The 12711-nt window shown below is 40.8% G+C and overlaps 1 protein-coding gene across 3 annotated transcripts in view; it reads right to left on the bottom strand.

Annotated features, from left to right (window-relative positions):
- The window catches only part of MUC13 (mucin 13, cell surface associated), an 88486-nt gene that overhangs the window by 57348 nt on the left and 18427 nt on the right, over positions 1–12711 (bottom strand). For 2 of the 3 annotated variants that reach the window (XM_054971355.1, XM_054971356.1), the window contains 5 exons: positions 10021–10101; positions 9480–9560; positions 8958–9038; positions 8418–8498; positions 7897–7977 (listed from right to left, as the gene is read on the bottom strand). In XM_054971355.1, coding sequence (XP_054827330.1) covers positions 7897–7977; positions 8418–8498; positions 8958–9038; positions 9480–9560; positions 10021–10101 — 405 coding nt within the window. The remainder of the gene's footprint in view (positions 1–7896; positions 7978–8417; positions 8499–8957; positions 9039–9479; positions 9561–10020; positions 10102–12711) is intronic. The other variant, XM_054971357.1, reaches the window with a different exon arrangement.

The following is a 12711-nucleotide window of genomic DNA, read 5'->3' on the forward strand; positions in this document are numbered from 1 at the left end:
GAAAAAGTAAAAGCAGATTCTATGTTTTTGCACCATTACATCCGGAGAAGCCTCTTCACAATTTGGAAGAAGTATAGAGATTACCTTCAGGAAGGAACTCCCTCCTGGGTGGTTCCTTACGAAGTAATAGACCCGAGAACTGTTGATAATGAACAACAATGTTTAACGTACAAGGAAATAACACGAACAGATCTTTCTAAATTAAGAATAAAGACACAAGAAGAGTTGTCTTTAAGTTACGACTGGTTTCAATATAGACAGGTTAGGGATCTTTACAACTCCGATTGTGCAAAGGGAGGGATAAGAATGGAGAACTCGGAATTAGAGGAAGTAATTTTACAAGAAGACAAAAAGGAAATCTCTAAGGTCTACAAGGTGTTGTTAAAATGGTACACTGAAGATGAGACAGTTAAAGTGCAAATGGTGAAGTGGGCTATAAATTTTAACAAAGAAATAACAATGGAGGCGTGGGAATACTTGTGGGAAAATACGTTGAAGATTACAACATGCACCAATATTAAAGAGAATGTTTATAAAATGATTTATCGTTGGTATTTGACACCAAAGAAAATTGCGCTAGGGAACTTGAATACGTCTAATAAATGCTGGAAATGTAAAAAACATGAAGGATCTTTGTATCATATGTGGTGGACTTGCGAAGTAGCTAGGCAGTACTGGGGGGAAGTAATAAGAGTAATAAGTGAGATTTTACAATTTCAAGTTAATAAGAACCCAGAACTCCTGCTACTGAACTTGGGAATTGAGGACATTCCAGCACAATACAGGACATTGCTATTTTATATGACAGCAGCGGCCAGACATTTATACGCGCAAAAGTGGAAAGTACAAGAAGTGCCAACTATTGAGGACTGGATTTACAAATTGCTGTACATGGCGGAGATGGATAAAATGACAAGAAAACTGAGAGACCTTGATCCAGGACAGTTTAACACAGACTGGGAGAAGCTGAAACAGTATTTGGTGAAAAAATGGGAGGTGGGAAGAGAACTGTGGCAGTTTGAAAATTACTGAAATATAACAAAAGAAGAGGGAAGTGACTATACTGGGGGGTGGAGAGTTAATTGAAAATTTCTAAGCAATTATTCTATTTGACTACTATACATAGTATTAAGTAATAGAGGTGTTATTATAAGATCTATAAGGATAGAAATTAATTAATTTCATCACTGGCAGATAATTGTATAATGGAGAATTTATATAATCAAAATGAATGAATGCAAGAAAGGGGGGGAAAATATATAGTAGCATACAGAATATGGGTTAAATTGATTGACTCATGCTGAATGTGTATATGGGTTAAAATGATTGACTATTTTTGGTAGATAGTTGTATAATGAAGAAATTAGATAACTAAAATAGTATGAAGATAAGATATGTAGAAGGAAGTAAAGAGTAACATATGGAGTATGGGTCAAATTGATTGACTTGTATTGAATGTATGCAATGCTTATAATGTACTTAAAGTTATGTATAATGAGGGACAAATTGTTTGTACCATATAGACGAGACTAGAATAAGTAAGATAGAGTACAGGCTACTAAAATGACTATTGAAGAATATATGCCAGGAATGTATTATTTAGTTGATAAGTTAAAAGGGAAGGGAAATAGAGATAGCACTGTGTTATAATAGATAAGCTTAGAAGAGAGTGAAAATACATGTTTAATAGATAAAATAATTTTGAAATGAGTAGGGGGAAAATTGACAAAGGGTTGGAAAACTGTTGGAAGAATAAAAGGTGGGGGGAAAGGGAGGGGGTTAGAATTGGAATATTAGAATTTAAAGGAAATTGATTGTAATGGATATCAAATGTTTCTAATCCAATAAAAAAAATTTTAAAAAATCCAAAACCAAAATGAACAACAATGGTGACAGAGGGCAACCCTGTCTTGTACCTTTACCTATTGTTAATTTTTAGTCACATCGTCATTCACCACAATTGCTGCACTCTGGTCCCTATAAATTTCTTTCACTGCTCGTATGAACTTCTCCTCCACATATATTAATACGTGGGTAAACATTCATTTTATTCTCATAAAACCTTTAAATGATTTACATTTCTCATTTTGTCATTTTCCCCAGATTTCTGATTTTCATAGCTTTACTAACAATTAATACAAATGAAGGTAAATTGTTTGTAAAAATCTACAACTTGTCTTTTATTCTGCCAATTTACACTTTGTGCTGCATATATATATATCCCTTTGTTGTATTTTAATTTTATGTATTTATCATTTTCTTCATTTATGTCCTTGTATCCTCTCCAATGGAGATTCAAAGCAGCTTACATCGTTCTCCTCTCCTCCACTTTATCCTTATGACAGCCCTGTGAGGTAAGTTAGGCGGCGTGTGTGTGTGACTGGCCCAGGATCACCCAGAGAGCTTCCATGGCAGAGCAGGGATCATAACCTGGGTCCTAGTCTAACACTCTAACCACTACACCACACTCAGACAGGCAAAATCAACAGCAGCCCGTATGTGGGCTTTCTCTGTGGTGGCCCCTACCCTGTGGAACGGCCTGCCTGAGGAGGTCAGGAGGAGCCCCCACTCTCCTGGATTTCTGCAAACGATGCAATACCAAATTATTCAAAAAGGCTTTTTACTCAGATAGGAGGGAAATATTGTAGGAAGGGGGTCTCAAATAGAGATGGGCACGAACAGCAATACGAACAAAAAAAAGCCACAAACAGCCCAATCTGCTGTTCATGAACAAGCTGTTCGTGAGGCCCCATTCTAAATGAACAAGTGGTCGTTGCAAGCCTTGTTCGTTGCTGTTCGTCAAGCCACACAGTCTGGCACCTGCAATCAATTCCCTTGGCAACATAGGCAGGGATTGTCTGAACTCCTGCTGTTGCCCTGGAAACCCCAATCTAAGCCCAACTTAGCTTAATAGGCAGGTCTTCCTTCCAAGTATGGAGCTCCAAATTTGTTACAAGGGAGCAAAGAGCAGGGGGGAGGGGGGGGTCTTCTGTAACCATGGGAACACCAATCTCATCCCTCCAAACCCTGTTAGGCAGTTCTGACTGTCAACCACAGACCTCCTGTTTTGCTCTATGGGACTTCTGGTTATAAAAGTCACCATGCTCCCAGCTCTGGCTTTCAGTTTCAGCAGGCAGTGGAGTGGGAGACAGCTGCTGTTGGCATTTTTAAAGAGAGAGAGACGGGGAGAGTGCATTGGAGCTTGATTTTTGTGTGTGTGTGGTGGGATAGGGATCTATCCCTTCAGGTTTCAGGGCTGCTGCCAGGCTCTGGGGCCAAGCTATTATTTATTATTGATACCTTTCCTGGTGCCTGCTCAGGTCAGGTTTCTGGGATGGGTGTGGTAGGGATCTTGACCAAACTTGGATGATGGCTGGAGGAGAGCCTGCTGGCCCCCATGAACAACCATGAACATGTTCATGAACAGGTCATGTTCATAAATGTTCATGAGTCCCTGTTCGTGGATGGCAACGAACAACGAACATCGTGTTCAGGTTTTTTTTTCTGTTCGTGCCCATCTCTATTCTCAAATGCTATGTTGCCTTGCATATTGCTTGTTGCTTTGAATATGTATTCCTTCTATACTACCTGTGCTTCATGTTACCTAATGTCAGTCCTAGAACTGATTATGTTGTTTCAGCAATTCTTCAACTTTGTATTGGATCCTTGCTAATGCTGTATCTTTGTAAAATCCTATGACATTGTTTATGGAAATGTCCTTGACACTGTATGGAAATGTCCTTGATACCATGGAAAAGTCCTTGATACTGATTGTACTAATCTCACACTATGTAATCCGCCTTGAGTCTCAGTGAGAAAGGTGGACTATAAATAAATAAATAAATAAATAAATAAATAAATAAATAAATAAATAAATAAATAAATAAAAAACCAGGACCCAAAGAACCATGGTCCTTGTTCCACATGCCCAAGGAAGCTTTGGACATGTTTCAATTAAACAGCAAACCCAGATAGCAAACCGTATCTGAAACAGAGGGGACTTTCCTGAAGCTGCTTTTCTTATGGCACTGCTGGTTTATTCTTTATAGGAAAGTAATCAAAATTCTGTATTATCCAAAAACAAAGCACCATGTGTCCCCAGAATAATTGCAATTTATATGTTTTGGTGTTTATGTGAGCAAAACATCTGTAAAGGAATAGAATGCAGGATACCCATGGCCCCACTGTGCCATGGAAGCTTGCTGGGTGACCTTGGGCTAGTCACACACTCTCAACCTAATTTATCTCACAGGTTTGTTGCATGGATAAAATGGTGGGGAAAGGATGCCTAGGGTTGCCAACTCTGGTGTGGGAAATTCATGGAGATTTGAGGGCAAAGCCTGGGGAGGTCAGGGTTTGATGAGGGGAGGGACTTCAGTGGGGTATAATAATACAGAGTCTACCCTCTAAATCAGCTATTTCCTCCAGGAGAACTGATCTCTGTAGTCTGGAGATCAGTTGTAATTCCAGGAGATCTTCAGCCCCCACCCTAAGGCTGGCAACCCTAAGCTTCTTTCAACACCCACTGGCAAGAAAGGCAGAGTATAATGAATTAAGGAATGAATGAAAGAATTACTTATAGAATTTGTGTTGGGGCCTGCTGTTGAAGGTGTGGTAGAAGGAGAGGTGGTGGTAGCAGCTAGAAAAAAGAGAACACACAAATATTTACACTCAAACTCAAAAAATATAATTTGAAACCGTAAGTCTTTTAAAAAGTTCTCTTTAGCGCCATTCGGTGCATAAATCCCAATCAAAAGTATTTTCTTTGCGTTCCAAATTATTTCCACTGCTATATATCTAGCTTCCGGATCATTTAAAATCACTTTCGGTTGCAGCTCATCTTTAATATATAAAACAACTCCTCTTTTTTTCTGCTTTGACGCCACTGCAAATTCTTTCCCCAATTTAGCAAATTTTAAATATTTCACATCCTGTTTCCTAATATGTGTCTCCTGCAAACAAATTATATTACAATGTTGTTTAGATAGCCAGTGGAAAGTAGCTTTACGTTTCGAAGGTGAATTTAGTCCGTTTACGTTCCAAGATATAATTTTGTACTCCATTATCAAACTTTAGATCTTTTGGGTAAGTCTTTTTCATAGTCCTTTATAAACATTTCCATCTCCTGTCCAGATCTGAGTGTTCTTCTGGTCTCACGAAACTCAAAACTCAATCCTTCTGGTATTTCCCATCTATATCTGATGTTCAATTCTTTCAACATTTGTACTAGTTCTCTATTTCTTCCTCTCCAACAAAACTCCCCTAGGAATTTCCTTCATTATTCTCACTCTTTTTCCACCAATTTCCAGAGGGTTTTGAAATTGCTTACTCACAATCTCTTCTCTTGTTCTTTTCATTGTAAATTGGACTATTATATCCCTTGGTAGGTTTTTTTGTGCTGCATATTTTGAGTTGATTCTGTATGTCACATCCATAAAGGCTGCCACTTCCTCCGGTTCCTTATTCAAAAATTCTGCTAGTACTTCTGAAATCTGCTCTTGGGTTGATTTCCCTTCCACTTCTGGGACTCCGCGAAATCTAAGTTGTTTTTCCATATGCTTACATTCCACCACGGCCATTCTCCCTTTCAAACCCTTGGTTTCTATCCTGTGTGATACAGCCAACTTGTCAGTTTCATCTTCCACTGTTTTAACTTTCTGCTGTGTTGATTGTAATTCTTTCTTGACCTCACCAATATTTTTAACCAGCTCCACCATCTCTGATTTAAAAGTCTCTTTGAGCTCCTTAATGTCTTTCACAATCTCTTGCATCATATCTTTGATCTCCTTATTCCCCTCTGCGACTTTTTTATCGAGACTGTCCAGCGCCGTTTGCCGTTCTTTCTTCGACATCGTGGGGCTTGCCTTACCTCGCTCCCATGAGTCCACTCTTTTCCTTAACTCCGTGGCGTGGCTGATTTACTTTCCTCACCTTAAGCGTCAAATTTTAACAAAGTCTTTTAAAAATTTGTGATCTTAGCATCCAAAATGTCGGGCATCTTTTCTCTATGGTTTTTACTTGAAGTGTATGCCCTTTCCCTTATCCAAAATGTCCTACTTCCACCCAATTTGAGGTCAAGCTCTTTCCCTTCTTCAAAATGGCGCACGTCCTCTTGCGGTTCCTCAGAGGCCGCTTCCAGCCAGTCTTTCTATTGCACTGATGCACTTCCGGTTTCTCTTCTCAACACAGCGTTTCTCGCGATGTTTCAACTTTCTCACACTTTGCTATCTCTTACAAGATGCAGGTATGTAAACAATAATCTATTTTCCGCGTTAGCTCCTCTCTAAAAAATTCTTTTTTCTCAGTTACTTTGCCGGAATATTCATAGTAAGTTATTAAGTCTTTTGCAATTTTTGTCTTCTAATTTGATTCAGTTTCTTTTACCATTTTTCTTCTCACATAAAGAGATTCAATCTTTACCTTATTAAATCTTCTTTATGGGTTGTAATCGCTGTTTCAGTAGTTACGATAGTCCAGTATTCCCAGTTTAGTGCTGAAGCTTGGGTACGGAGGTCTTAAGCCAAAAACTTGACTCCAGAGCTACTGCAGAAATCTTTGCCACCCGTCTACGAGCGGGGTCTCAAGGCTGAGTGGGTTATCGTTGCGCAGATTCCCCCCCCCCCCCACAGCCAAGACCCTCACACTCTTGGGGTCTTGAGCGTACTTGCCTGTTCTCCACCTGAGAACAGGGGGCTATGGGCAGTTGGCACCCCACTAGCCCTCACAAACAGCAGCACGGACAGCCTAGCTCCCTGAGCTGCTTCAGCCCTCCATGAACTCCAAGCCGGAAGTCTAGTTCTAAAACATTAATGGAATGAACTCCAAGCTGGAAGTCTAGTTCTAAAACATTAATGGATTAATAAATTTAATATGACACCACTCTGTTATCTTGTTTTGACCACTGTCTCATGTTCAGTTTGACATGCACCCTAGGCTTCATGTCCTGCCTGTGGCCTAGTTTGGAACAAATGCTGAACTATACAGAACCTAGCTTGCTAACATAGCTACCAACTGATCCAAAATATGTAACATTCTATGGATTGTCTGCAATTTTTCCAATTTATTATTTTTAGTGCAACTATGTCTACTTGTGGTATATGTACTCAGAATTACTTGTCACATTATAATGAGGATCCAAAGAACCATGATCCTTTTCGACATGCATACAGGAGCTTTGGACTTGTTCCACTTAAACAGTGAAACAACATCACATTATTTCACGCATTACAACCAGCAAGAAGAACCATGCTCCTTGTTCTACTTAAATACAAACCTATGCCATGTAGCAAATCTAAAGTGAAAATAAGGGGACTTTCCCAAAGCTGTTTCCGTTATGGCATGTATCAGTTTGCTCTTTATGGGGGGGAAGGGGGAGTCAGAAGTCTGCCAGTTACATTCAAGACATTGTGTGTACCTTAGAACAATTCTTTTGATTGCAGTTCACATCCCTTAATGTCTAGTTCATTTGATCGAAACAAGCCATAAAGCACCAGAGATTACCTGAGGAAGTTGGGCTGAGGGTTAATGTTGAAGATGTTCGTTGTTCCAGAGTTGCGTTAGATGCAGTAGAAAAGGAAAAAAGTCCAGAAACACAGAAATACATACACTCAAACCACTCACTTTTCCATACATATAAAGGGACTTTGGATAAGTTCTACATAAACAGTAGAACAGCACCATGTCATGTAGCAAATCTAAACTGAAAATAAGAGGCCTTTCTCAAAGCTGTTTCTGTTATGGTGTGTATCGGGTTGCTCTTTGGGGGGGGGGGTCAGAAGTCTACTAATCACATTTAAGACACTGTGTGTACCTTAGAACAATTCTTTCAATTGCAGTTGGTATTCCTTAATGTCTAGTTCATGTGATCAAAACAAGCCACAAAGCACCAGAGATTACCTGAGGAAGCTGTGCTGAGGGTTTTTGTTGAAGATGATGGTTGTACAGAAGTTGCAGTAGAAATCATAGTAATGGTTGTGGCTAGAAAAGGAAGAAAGTCCAGAAATACAGAGATACATACACTCAAACCAATATACAACTGTAAGTATGACACAAGAAATAACAATATAGTCTTCAGTCATAGATAGACTGACAGCACCATTACGGCTAAAAATGCTTAAGGAGCTGACAAATCATTACACTTGCTTATCCTAGAGTTACTCTGGCACAATCCTGGAGTTATGCTATTTGGCTGCTGGTGGGTCCCTGCTGTGGCTGGCCACTGGAGGTACTCCAGCAAAACCACTACACTGCTGCAGAATAGGCAGACTCTGGGGCATTTATGGGAGGGGGGAGTAAGAAGTCTACCAATCACATTTAAGACATTGTATGTACCTTAGAACAATTCTTTCCATTGCAGTCGGTATTCCTTAATGTCTAGTTCATTTGATCGAAACAAGCCATAAAGCACCAGAGATTACCTGAGGAAGCTGGGCTTAGGGTTTTTGTTGAAGATGATGGTTGTTCAGAAGTTGCAGTAGAAGTCGTAGTAGTGGTCGTGGCTAGAAAAGGAAGAAAGTCCAGAAATACAGAGATACATACACGCAAACCAATATACAACTGTAAGTATGAAACAATAAATAACAATATTGTCTTCAGTCATAGATAGACTAACAGCACCGTTATTGCTAAAAGTGCTTAGGGAGCTGACAAATCGTTACACTTGCTTATCCCGGAGTTACTCTGGCACAATCCTGGAGATATGCTGGTGGATCCATAAGGCACACTGTCTAGCTGCTGGTGGGTCCCTGCTGTGGCTGACCACCGGAGGTACTCCAGCAAAACCACTACACTGCTACAGAATAGGCAGACTCTGGAGCATTTATGGGGGGGGGGTAAGAAGTCTACCAATCACATTTAAGACATTGTATGTACCTTAGAACAATTCTTTCAATTGCAGTCGGTATTCCTTAATGTCTAGTTCATTTGATCGAAACAAGCCATAAAGCACCAGAGATTACCTGAGGAAGCTGGGCTTAGGGTTTTTGTTGAAGATGATGGTTGTTCAGAAGTTGCAGTAGAAGTCGTAGTAGTGATCGTGGCTAGAAAAGGAAGAAAGTCCAGAAATACAGAGATACATACACTCAAACCAATATACAACTGTAAGTATGAAACAATAAATAACAATATAGTCTTCAGTCATAGATAGACTAACAGCACCGTTATGGCTAAAAATGCTTAAGGAGCTGACAAATCATTACACTTGCTTATCCTAGAGTTACTCTGGCACAATCCTGGAGTTATGCTATTTGGCTGCTGGTGGGTCCCTGCTGTGGCTGGCCACTGGAGGTACTCCAGCAAAACCACTACACTGCTGCAGAATAGGCAGACTCTGGGGCATTTATGGGAGGGGGGGAGTAAGAAGTCTACCAATCACATTTAAGACATTGTATGTACCTTAGAACAATTCTTTCCATTGCAGTCGGTATTCCTTAATGTCTAGTTCATTTGATCGAAACAAGCCATAAAGCACCAGAGATTACCTGAGGAAGCTGGGCTTAGGGTTTTTGTTGAAGATGATGGTTGTTCAGAAGTTGCAGTAGAAGTCGTAGTAGTGGTCGTGGCTAGAAAAGGAAGAAAGTCCAGAAATACAGAGATACATACACGCAAACCAATATACAACTGTAAGTATGAAACAAGAAATAACAATATAGTCTTCAGTCATAGATAGACTAACAGCACCGTTATGGCTAAAAATGTTTAGGGAGCTGACAAATCGTTACACTTGCTTATCCCGGAGTTACTCTGGCACAATCCTGGAGTTATGCTGGTGGATCCATAAGGCACACTGTCTGGCTGCTGGTGGGTCCCTGCTGTGGCTGACCACTGGAGGTACTCCAGCAAAACCACTACACTGCTACAGAATAGGCAGACTCTGGAGCATTTATGGGGGGGGGAGTAAGAAGTCTACCAATCACATTTAAGACATTGTATGTACCTTAGAAGAATTCTTTCCATTGCAGTCGGTATTCCTTAATGTCTAGTTCATTTGATCGAAACAAGCCATAAAGCACCAGAGATTACCTGAGGAAGCTGGGCTTAGGGTTTTTGTTGAAGATGATGGTTGTTCAGAAGTTGCAGTAGAAGTCGTAGTAGTGGTCGTGGCTAGAAAAGGAAGAAAGTCCAGAAATACAGAGATACATACACGCAAACCAATATACAACTGTAAGTATGAAACAATAAATAACAATATTGTCTTCAGTCATAGATAGACTAACAGCACCGTTATTGCTAAAAGTGCTTAGGGAGCTGACAAATCGTTACACTTGCTTATCCCGGAGTTACTCTGGCACAATCCTGGAGATATGCTGGTGGATCCATAAGGCACACTGTCTAGCTGCTGGTGGGTCCCTGCTGTGGCTGACCACCGGAGGTACTCCAGCAAAACCACTACACTGCTACAGAATAGGCAGACTCTGGAGCATTTATGGGGGGGGGGGTAAGAAGTCTACCAATCACATTTAAGACATTGTATGTACCTTAGAACAATTCTTTCAATTGCAGTTGGTATTCCTTAATGTCTAGTTCATTTGATCGAAACAAGCCATAAAGCACCAGAGATTACCTGAGGAAGCTGGGCTTAGGGTTTTTGTTGAAGATGATGGTTGTTCAGAAGTTGCAGTAGAAGTTGTAGTAGTGATCGTGGCTAGAAAAGGAAGAAAGTCCAGAAATACAGAGATACATACACTCAAACCAATATACAACTGTAAGTATGAAACAATAAATAACAATATAGTCTTCAGTCATAGATAGACTAACAGCACCGTTATGGCTAAAAATGTTTAGGGAGCTGACAAATCGTTACACTTGCTTATCCCGGAGTTACTCTGGCACAATCCTGGAGTTATGCTGGTGGATCCAGAAGGCACACTGTCTGGCTGCTGATGGGTCCCTGCTGTGGCTGACCACTGGAGATACACCAGCAAATCTACAACACTGCTGCAAAATGAGGCAGGCTCTGGGGCATTGCAGGAGTCCTTTCCCTAAGCCTCTACAAGCCCAGGAACACTCCAGAAATAATGGTATAGGCCACAGCTGTGTATGTAACAAGAAGATCCAAGCACCCTCCCCCCACTGCAGCCTAGGGTTGCCAGCAGCCCTCCAGCATTGGGCAAACTCCCAGAAATTTGCCCCTCTGCCCACTGACCACCAGTAGGCAGACTAGGCAAACTGGTATGCTTGAATCCACATCCTGCAGCAATGATGGTCACTTCCAGAGCTGACTAAGCATGCTTCAGTTGTTGGGGGAAAGAGTTAAAATAGCTTAAAATGAGAGGTGCGATGGATCTTGAATCAATAGAGAGTCAGAGCATCAGTTTGCTTTAAAAATCATTTACTTCTAAAGGAAAAAAAGGTGCACAGGATTGCTACAAAATAACAAAGTCTAAGGTTACATCTTGCTGATCACACGAGTACAGACAAAGAGATTGATAGGAATGGAGATTCTTCCTCTGTCTTCTTGACCTTGAAAAGAAAACCACCTGACCTATTGACCAATAACAGTTTACAAACACCCTTCAGTTTTCCGGGCTTCTAGGCTATTGGCTTTGTGCCAGGTTCTCTTTCAGGTCAATCTAAACAATAGCATGGTAGGTAAACACATTAACCCCATAATGACTGAATGTCAGACCTTGCAACACACATATATTCCAAGATCAATAATGGAAATGGAGCTGCTGCCTATACTGCTGTGTATAGTATGTGTTATCTGTTGCAGGATGTATAATCTTGCTCTCACTGCAATGTATTTCTACTTATGTAATATCACTTTCTGCATTAACATATCATAATAATATAATAATAACATTTGATTTATATACCGCCCTTCAGGACAACTTAGTGCCCACTCAGAGTGGTTTACAAAGTACGCCATTATTATCCCCACAACAAAACACCCTGTGAGGTGGGTGGGGCTGAAAGAGCTCCAGAGAGCTGTGACTAGCCCAAGGTCACCCAGCTGGCTTCAGGAGGAGTAGTGGGGAATCAAACTCGGCTCTCCAGATTAGAGTCCCATGCTCTTAACCCTTACACCAAACTGGCTCTCATGTTTAGTTGATGCTTTGTTTCACATTTGTTTCACATTTTGTCAATCCTAATCCTATTACATGGTTTTTAGATGCCTCATCCTATTGATTATATTCACTTATATTGTGTAATCTGCCTTGAGTCTCAGTGAGAAAGGCAGACTCTAAATAATGAAATGAAATAAAATAAATAACTATTACACAGCATTTCTTGGAGTTACTCTGGCAGATCCTGGAGATATACCAGAAGATCCCAAATGACTGGCATCTAGCCACCAGAGATACTGCAGCATAGCCAGCCACTGTGCCACTGCAGAATGGGACAGACCCAAGGGCATGGCAGGAGTTAGTCAGCTTCCTAAGGCTCTCTAGCCCAGGAACACAGAAATCTGTGGTATAGCCCATAGGCACCATGCAACAGGAAGATCCAAGCACTCTTCCTGCTGCAGTCCTACCCAAAAGCCCCAGCATAACTTGGTATGCTGACCACAGCTGCAACTAGTCACAACCCTCTCCAGTCCCTGGGCACTTGCCCTTCCTGTAAACAGTCACAGCCCCCTCCAGCATTAGATAAGCCACAGCAAGGAAACCCATAGATCAGAGGATAGGATGTGCGGCAAGGGGTCCTGTTCAGCGACCTAACAAACACACTTAGACCTAACAAGCATACTTAGATCATGCAGCATTATAT

Source organism: Eublepharis macularius, chromosome 2 (assembly GCF_028583425.1).
Source record: "Eublepharis macularius isolate TG4126 chromosome 2, MPM_Emac_v1.0, whole genome shotgun sequence".
Lineage (NCBI taxonomy): Eukaryota > Metazoa > Chordata > Lepidosauria > Squamata > Eublepharidae > Eublepharis > Eublepharis macularius.